This window comes from Anastrepha obliqua, chromosome 4 (genome assembly GCF_027943255.1).
Source record: "Anastrepha obliqua isolate idAnaObli1 chromosome 4, idAnaObli1_1.0, whole genome shotgun sequence".
Lineage (NCBI taxonomy): Eukaryota > Metazoa > Arthropoda > Insecta > Diptera > Tephritidae > Anastrepha > Anastrepha obliqua.
In genome coordinates, this window is record NC_072895.1 from 25,414,239 (window position 1) to 25,423,706 (window position 9,468).

The 9,468-nt window shown below is 36.1% G+C and overlaps 2 protein-coding genes across 3 annotated transcripts; one reads left to right on the plus strand and one right to left on the minus strand.

Annotated features, from left to right (window-relative positions):
• The first annotated feature begins 1,487 nt into the window (after positions 1-1,487).
• On the plus strand, positions 1,488-4,020 carry LOC129244493 (transcription factor grauzone). The gene is made up of 6 exons (XM_054882140.1): positions 1,488-1,720; positions 1,791-2,223; positions 2,288-2,783; positions 2,847-3,041; positions 3,105-3,480; positions 3,549-4,020. The coding sequence occupies exons 1-6, from the start codon at positions 1,610-1,612 to the stop codon at positions 3,936-3,938; spliced, it is 2,001 nt and encodes a 666-aa protein (XP_054738115.1). The 5' UTR covers positions 1,488-1,609; the 3' UTR covers positions 3,939-4,020.
• LOC129244492 (vacuolar protein sorting-associated protein 51 homolog) lies at positions 3,931-6,988 on the minus strand. 2 transcript variants are annotated; one of them, XM_054882138.1, is made up of 10 exons: positions 6,827-6,988; positions 6,110-6,736; positions 5,926-6,050; positions 5,367-5,872; positions 5,178-5,305; positions 4,974-5,120; positions 4,542-4,904; positions 4,366-4,478; positions 4,194-4,297; positions 3,934-4,049 (listed from the first exon to the last, which is right to left on the minus strand). In XM_054882138.1, the coding sequence occupies exons 1-10, from the start codon at positions 6,905-6,907 to the stop codon at positions 4,045-4,047; spliced, it is 2,199 nt and encodes a 732-aa protein (XP_054738113.1). In that variant the 5' UTR covers positions 6,908-6,988; the 3' UTR covers positions 3,934-4,044. The 2 variants fall into 2 exon arrangements, with proteins under 2 accessions (XP_054738112.1, XP_054738113.1); XM_054882137.1 differs by having other exon boundaries at positions 3,931-4,297.
• Positions 6,989-9,468: the final 2,480 nt, after the last annotated feature.

Below are 9,468 nucleotides of genomic sequence, written 5' to 3' on the forward strand. Positions count from 1 at the left end.
TAAATAAAAATCAGCAACATTCGCCTACTCAGCTTATAACAGTTTGAGAAAAGAAAATAAAACTTTGCAGCTCTGGCGCAGGGCGAAATGAATGCGACATTTTGCGAGAAAAGAAAATACCAAGGTGAATCTTTAAAGGTGGTATTGGTAAATCAGCTGATTTTTTGTTTCTTCTTTTGCCGTGTCCATGTCGCCTAGAATCAAACAAGGCGAATTCATTTTTTTGTTTTCTACTTTGCCAATACTTTGCTTTGACAATCAAACGTACAAAACATTGTTGTTGATTAATTAATTAGATGATTTTCTGCTCTGCACACATCGCACTTGTTACGTTAAAGCGTAACAACTCAAAATCTGAACATTTTCAGTAGAGACGAAAAACTGTTTCCGTAAATATTAATAATATAGGTAGGAAAAAATATGTAATTGCACGAAAATATCATTAAAAACAATATAACGGTTGTTTCATTCTTATTTGTTTAGTAGTTGCGCTAAAATAACAAATTTTTGAGTGGTTACTCTTTTCCTTTTCTTTTTGAGTTGTTCCGCTTTAAGGGGTTAGGTGGGTTTGAAAATTACAAAAAATCGATTTTTTTTTGTCTTATTAAATAGTAAAATATGTTTAAAATATTCTCCTACAATTTCAAATTGATCCGAGTAAAATTCTACGAGATAGACCCTTCAGAAGTTCCGCCCATTAGGCCATGCCAGTGCAGCGTTTCGTTTTTAAACGCGTTTATCTCAAAACTCGATTTTTTAAGTCGGTGGACACGATTTCTCGAAAAGTTATTAAGCGATTTTGTTCAAATTTTGCACACATCTTTGGAATAACATTATCAAGTTATTGAACGAAGGATTTTTTTTTTATTACAACTAATTTTTTCGAGCCAACACATGACGAAAATTTGACCAAAAAATGTGTTTTTTTTCAAAGTCTGTCAAAAATTCAAATTAATTTTTTTTTTCCTTCGTCCAGTAACGAGATTTATCCATGTACTAACGAAATATTTTTGGTTTTTTGATTTTAGATGAACCAATAATGAGTTATGCTGTCCACGGCAAGAGCATTTTTTTGTGAGACGTTAAGGGAGATGAGGTACCAACGGCTGAGTTTTCGGAATTTTTAAATAAAAATTTCACAAAATACTGTTTAAATATGTATCTTTGATATGCTGAATTATTTAAATAAAATATATGATTGTATATATTAAAAAAAATAGTAAAAATACCCTTTTTTTGAACCTCTGTAACCCACCTAACCCCTTAACGTAACAAGTGCGATATATTACAAATCTTTATTATTTCTTAGAAAATTCGATCCAAAACTGAGGATCAAATACGTTAAAAAAGTCCATGAAAAAAAGTCGAGTAAAAAATATCGGAATAGGAAAATATTAATATCGATTTAGTATCGTATTTCATCGAATTCCGAACTTAATTGAAAGTACAGTCAAGGTGTTATTAAGCTTTAGCTCTCATATCACGTCGCAATGCAGTTATATTTTGTGATTTTTTGTTTACTACTGCTGTGAAACTTCCACTTGTTTATTTATTAGTTACCAATGTTTTATTTTTCAATGCGTTTTGAATATATTGATACAAACAAATAATGATTTGTCGACTGTGTCTAAAAGATATTACCGAGGTAATAAACATTTTCGACGAGATAGGCACTGAATTAAATGTGGCCGCTGTGCTTGCTAAACACTTTTGGTTCGAGGTAAGTTCATAAAATGACAGGATCATGAAGCTTGGATTGTAATGTCTTTTACTTTGATTCTACCACCAAGCCAAGAAGCGACGACCCAATATCAACAGCAATATGTAATTCCTGTTGGATTAGCGTATCCAACTTCAATGAGTTTTACTTAGGTGTGGAAGAGGCTCATCGTCTACTAACCGAGCGATTTTTATTGAAGAGTGATGCTGAACCAAGGGGCCGTAAGCAACATAGTTATTCGGTTAGTGACGAGAAGGTAGTCGATGGATGGTTACAAACAAGCTTATCAACCACACTATCCAAACCCGAGAGTGGTGGAGAAAAAGAGAAAATAGTAGACGATTCATTTGAAAACCCTAACCAAAATAAGTCGACTACCGATGAGGAAAACCACGAGGAACCGAAGTTGCTTAAGAACGAACTGTTATGGAACGATGATGAACGCTCTATTTACAGTGAATCTTTTATAGAAGATGTGATGGGTCTAGTTGAAGAAAGCGAAGGTACTTTAGTTTATTTTCACATATTGCTTTTTTACCTGACAGATATTCTGTGATTAATTTGCAGATGCACTTGCTTTGCCACCTGAAAAAAAGCTACGGGTCACTCGCTCGAATACAAAAAAGAACTTCGAGCACAACAAAAGCAGTTCAAATATTGATGCACCAATAAATCCCGATGATGAGAAAACAGTAGAAGCTGAAAATTCTATAGGAAATAAGAAACGACGCGGACGCCCACCGAAACTTAGATCTGAAGCCACTGACGATGAGTCGTCAAAAAAAGAAAAGTCAAAATCAAAGAGGAATTCAAACGAAGGAGATGATTCCCAACAAGAAAGTTACGAGGAACGAATGCGACAAATCGATGAAAAAATCGCGCAATGCATTCGCTTAACATGTGACATCTGTGCATCCGAGCAGCCGACCTTTTCCCAATTGCGCAAGCATATGGAAAAAATGCATCAGTGTAAAGGATATGCCACTTGTTGCAATAAAAAGTTCAACAAGCGCGCACTGCTGGTGGGGCATATTGAAAAACATATAAATCCGGATTGTTACAGGTACACGTATTTGCGGGATTTGTAATTTTAAAGTTCAAATATTGAAATTCTAATTTTCGGTAGGTGTGAGTCGTGTGACAAAACATTTGCGGACAAACAGTGCATGCGGAATCATTTCTTGATCAAACACCAGCCTGAAGAAGAAAAGCAATACCAATGTGAGCATTGTCCCAAACGATTTGCGCGCCCTTATATCCTCGAACAACACCGCCTTATTCATGAAGAACGTAAACACATCTGTGAAGTCTGCAATAGGGGGTATATAGTAAATTTAAAATCAAATTAATATTTTTTAAAGCGATTTATTTGCATATTTTAAAGCTTTGCCTCATACAACTGGCTCGGCACACATATGAAGACAATGCACTCGGGCTATGGTGCCACTATGTGTGATGTTTGTGCGAAGGTTATACGTGGCCGCACTGCCTTTGCGCGCCATCAATTAGAACACTCCGGCATTGTATTGCCGAAGGTCCAATGCGATAAATGCGGGTCCTGGCATAAAGATAAGTACAGTTTGCAGAAACATAAACGACGTCACAACGATGACGGAACAGTGCACGTTTGTAGTATTTGTGGTAAGGTGGCACCAAATCGTAGTGCTCTCCTCAGCCATCAGCGGTATGTACATAAATCTGCGCGCGCATTCGAATGCAGTGTTTGCAAGAAGGCTTTTAAGAAAGCCATCACTTTGAAGGTACAACTGAAGCATCCTCACAACGAGTTGTTATAATATCTATATGTAAATTTATAAATTCTCTACAGGAACATATGACTATGCACACTGGCGAGGTTTTGTACAGTTGTCCGCACTGCCCTAAAACTTTTAATTCCAATGCGAATATGCATTCGCATCGCAAAAAAATGCACCCAAAAGAGTTTGAAGAGACGCGCAAACAGCGACGCGAAAACGCTGCCAAACCTGTTATTCCTGCTGATGGGAAAGAGGATGCAACAGACTCTAAAACGGAAGAAAAGCAATACAAATCAAAAATAGACAACAACAGTGATGATTCCTTGCCGCAAGTGATTCTTATTAAATCAGACGATGGACGCGAAACACACAATATATTGGTGACAACTGAGGAGGGTTTCAGTGACAACGACGAGGATGGGAATACTAATGAGAACAGTATAGTCTTTACCATTAATTAAAATATATTATTAGCGTTTGTAATTTTATTTCCTTTCTATTTGCATATTCATTTTAAATACATTTATAGAATATCCTTTAAAATATTGCGTTTGCTTTTGTCCATAATTACGCTAGCATTGGCATGGAATAGATAGTTGAAAACTAAATGAATTTCTAGCGTTTATAAAAAGTCAAAATGTTGAATGTATAACATCTTATGCATAATATACTAATTCATAATCACATTTCTATACCAGATATCAGATTATACTAACCACGTTCGCATATAATTTCAACGGCATTCGGCTCCATCAGTATAGACTCCAAGCAGCGATGTACTGCCGAGCCAAGTATCTCATCCAGCAAAAAATTTACAAGACTAAAAAAACAGTAAAAATGAATTTTAAAAGCTATCGACTTTCCATGATGTTGGTTTTTTATACTAACTTCTCGTCTGTTACGAAACGCCAAAGGTTCATTTGCAAATAATGGGTATCCACTTGTACTTGTTGTAGACCAAATTTACTAAATGTGCGCAAACGCACACATTCCAAAAGTGTCTGCATAGGTATTGCGAGTAGCTGCATTAAAATAATTTTCAAGCGAAATTAAAACTCATTTACCTTTAAGCCAATTTTAATAATTCCCGTCACAATCGAAACTTTCGAAAAATCCACGTTGGTAAAAATGTCAACACGCTCCGAAAATAAACGATGAATATTCGAGACATAACTCGACTCCAATTGTGATGGTGTATAATTAGACCAATTGGAGCGATACTGCTGTTTAGATGTGGTTAAAGTGCTGAAGTGAGTCTTGCGGCTGGAATCGCTGCTGGCTGTCGTGCGCACACCCGCCTCATACAGACTGGCAACAACAGACTCAATAGAGCCGAGTTCCTCCACAACGCGTTTCATTACAGCTCGCACTGAACGCGGCTCGAGACAATTTAGCCAATCGCGTGTTTCAACACTTTTACGAAGCATCTGAAATATGCAGATGGTTTACCGGCGGTACAGTACAAGTGAACAACTTATGCTTAAGTATTGATATACCTGTGAAATATTTGTGCCCTGCAAACGCACATACGCATCAAGTAGTGTTTGAGCAGTCTCGCGCATTTCGGCGCACATTTCAGTTTCATGCGTTAATATTGCACTATTCTCCGAATCGATTTCGTATAAGTCGTCAACCAAAGTAATCTAAATTTTTTAGCACGTAAAAGAGTCACTTATTGGAAAACGTCATTGCATAATTACCAGTGTGTGTACACCATTTTGTTCCATTTCGAGACATGTTTTTGACAAAACTAACAGAAGATTTGGGGGGCTTGAACTTGAAGCGTCGGCGAAAGAACACATTACGCTTGAAATGTGGCGCATAAAGCCTGAAAACACACATTTTATATTATAAAATTTCAAATGTAATTACATAATTGCCATACTAACCAATTAACAAGTTTTCCCGTATGCCTTCCACGCATAGATCTCTTTTGTATTCTGCCTTAATATTGAAAGACCAGTCGGTCTGCAGAAATACCAATAAATCTTGTAGTACTCCTTTCACCTTCTCCACCATAGAGATGTACAAATTGGTGATTAATTCATTTAAGTTAGAGCTATTACTGTCACTTTTAGCGGATACCAATGCCAATCGCACTGAACTGAGACTATCGGAGAAGTGGTCTTTCAAAGTTTTGGTGTGGACTTCGCAAAGTTGATGTGCTGCTGCGATTATGATGTCTATTGTATTGCGTTGTATATCCAACCCGCGACAAATATTACGCATGGCCAGCAGGCGTCGATGGAGGCGATCCAGTGCGCGCAACATTATTTGCGTATCACCAAAGCCTATGTCCGATTCAACACGATCTTGCACGAGCGTCAAGTATTTGTCGACATTTTGATTTAGAAATATATTTAATTGGTTCAAAGCATGCAATTGGAAATCATCGCTAGAATGACAACTTTTTTAAACAAATTTTATAGATATTTACAGTACGCTTACCTTTCCGTGTCATGGCTCTTTGCAACAAACATGTCAAAGAACGAAGTAACTACTAAAGTCAAGTCATTAAGGAAGCCTTCTATGCCCATATCCACAAATTCAATCATATCGCGTTCAGTTTGATCCTTATAAAAAAAAATTAAAATTGGTTTTTTGTTTCATGCTACATTATTGCATTTTATACTTGCAGCAGCACAATTTGTTCGTGCAAACGCTTTGAAGCGCATGTCAACATCTCATCAGCTAAATCAGACGGCTTTTCCTCCAACTGCAATAGCAGCTCACCAATTTCACTTAACGATTGCGCTGTATTGCTAGCCATTTGAAAGTCCGTCCGCAAACGCTCTTTCAAGTCAAGCAAAATAGCGTCACAGTCTCGCTGAATACCATCAAACGACGGCTGTTGGCCATATTGCGCGAAAACTTTTTGTGCATGTAAATAGTCTTGAACTGCCTGCGCATAATTTTGCTCTTCAATAAGACTCTTTAATTTTGCTGGTAACGACGATAAAAACTGCAATCTTTTAAGCAGAGAGTGCTTTTCTGATAGACGGCATAGTTGCGATCGAGTGCCTTGTAACGTGTCGGTAATCTGCTCACTAAATGATGTGATGGTATTCATTTTTGTGCGTAGTAAGTTCATATCCGATTCCATTTGCTTGAAGTCATTTTTCATTTTGCGTATAGTGTCTGTCGCCGAGATAAATTTATTGTAATTTTCATAGACCAATGTCTGCATGTCCGAATGTAGTGTTTGAGTGTCTTTGATTACTGCCGTTTCAGTGTCCATGATCTGCTTTAAAGTGCAATCCTGCGTACCAATAAACAAGAAAATAAGAATTTATGTGAGAAAGTAAACTAGAATTGGAATTGAATCTACGAGCAGCAGATACTTAATTACCTTGAGTAACTTCTCCAAATACTTTTCTGCGTCGAATGTGGAACTATCCATATCATATGGATTTGCTGCTTTTTCCGTCATCTTTCAACAATAATTAGAGAGCTTTAAATTAGAGCAAAACTACAAAATGCAATTTTAAGTGAATTGTTGTCTATCAGCTGTTCAAGAGTGCCATATACTAAGATATATACACATATAAATATATATATGTATATATATTATGCTGTACATAGAGTGTGCTTTTTAAGCTAAATACACACCAGGCAACCGTTGAAGCAACGGTTGCAGCAACGTGTTGCCTTTGTTTAAGAAACACGTTGCGACCGTTGCTTCAATCTCAGTATTGTGTATAACTGTGGTGCAGGAAAGGTACAAGCGGAAGATATGTAAAATTAAATTTTTTAAATGATCGACGAAATGCGTAAAATTACTTCTCTTATTATAATTGACGAACTTTTGTACGAAAATGAGGAAGAAGAGATGCAACAAAAGAAGAGAAAAAAAATCTGGTCCAAAAATTGGCTTTTAAAAAAATCGAATTTTCGAAAGAGAGGCTGCTGAAAGAACTGAAGGAAAATGAGCCAGCGGACTTTAAAAATTACATGAGGATGGACGAAGCCCTGTTTAGAAAATTGTTGGACTTTGTAAAGGCCAAAATAACGAAACAAGATACCATAATGAGAGAGGCAGCAGAAATTAGACTGGCAATAACTTTGCGGTATCTTGTAACAGGAAACGCTTTTGCGGACTTGAAATTTTTATCAATTTTATTATATTCATTTTTTAATTGTTCGTATGCTTTTTTTCTAAAATTTTTATTTTTATATTTTTCACTACTTATATCCCACAGCTCTCTCAAATTTTTATATTCGTTAATAAAATTAACATAATTTTCATTATTTTCAATTGCCATTTTTTCCTTTTTCACTTTATTTTACTCCGCACGAACCTTCTTCTTTGCTTGTGTTCAACGAACTGAACGAGTAAAAGCAGTAAACATTGATACACACGAGGCAACGGTTGCAGCAACCTATCCCAAAAATCAAATTTATTTGATATTTCAGGCAACGGTTGCAGCAACACGAAAATCAATTGGCAACACAGCTACACACGAGGCAACGGTTGCTTCAACATGGCCGAGTTGCTGCAACGGTTGCCTGGTGTGTATTTAGCTTTATGTTTAATTGGCAAATATAAAATGTTTTCATATGAATATGCAGTAGAATGCAGGAGAACGTTTGTGGGCTAAAATTTAGTATAATGTATATCGCTTTGGAAAAAACGGTAAAAAGGGGGTGATAGAGGGGTGTATCCCAATCTTAAAACTGAAAACAGAACCTGCCGGAGGCTTATAGTTTTTAAGTAATTTAATGTTAAAGTTCTATAATTTAGCGAGAAGTTGGTGTTGCCATACACCTGAAATGAAAACGAAGTTCGCACGCAGGGATGTTCAGTGGAAGGTTCATTGTAAAACTGCAGTATTTTTTGCTGTAATTTAAAGTTGAGAAATAATTTTGAAAATAAAAACATACAACTCATTTAAACTTAAAAACAATGATATTAAGCGTATCACAAAAAATAATAAAGTAATTAAAATTAAATTAAATTAATTAACACAGTATTTTTGCGTGGAAGTCCTTATCGCGTAGGCGGCCTTCGGCCGCGCTTCAAAAAAATAACCCTCATCAGTCCAACTCCGGCTACGCAATCCACAGTATTTTTGCGTAGAACTCCTTTCCATGTTAAAACCATTGAACCCAAAATTAAAACGTCATATGCGTGTATGTAGTAAGCAGACACAATAACCCCCATTCCCATCATTAACACTAAACTCAAGTACTTAATTTTTGTTTTCATTTGCAGGCATCCGGCAACACCATACTGTTGTAATTCCAATCTTCTTCTTGTTCGCGCTTAAAATTGGAATGTGATTGCATAGGCAAATGAATTTGCATTTAATTTTAATAGATATAATTAGAATATTAGCATAAAAATCGGTACAAACACGCGTGGGAGTGTATATTTGGTGAATTTTAGTGAAATGTTAAAAAATATAGAGTGTAAATTATAGTGAAGTTCCCTAGGGCATTTTGAATGTAAATAATTAAAAAATTATTATTTCCCGAATAATTTAAAGTTATAAAGAGTGTTCCTTAACACCTCACTAACATCTCCACCAAGTTTCATTAAAAAAAAAACATTATAGTTTGCCAGAAATTCCAAAATATACATTGTTCTAAATTCCAGCCCGTTTGTGCAAGTATGGAGTCTCCAAGTCAAGGCGCATTCATTAAAGGTGGTGTCACTAGACCAACAACAATGTTCTGTACGTTTGATTGTCAAAGCAAAGTATTGGGAAAGTAGAAAACAATGAATTCGCATTGTTCATTCTGAGCTGACAGCCAAATGGACACAGCGAAAGAAAAAAAAACCAATCAGCTGATTTACCAAGCCTACCTTTAATAGATTTGCCTTGCTCCAAGTAAACAATTATTTATCACTTTTTTAGAAACTTATGATTTTATCTGTGCTCCTTAGTATCCCGATCAATCCGCATGGGAACGATCCGAATCATTTTTATGGGCATTGGCAACATTGATATAAAATTTCTGTTTTGGTAGTAAAAATAGTTGTGTTCTATA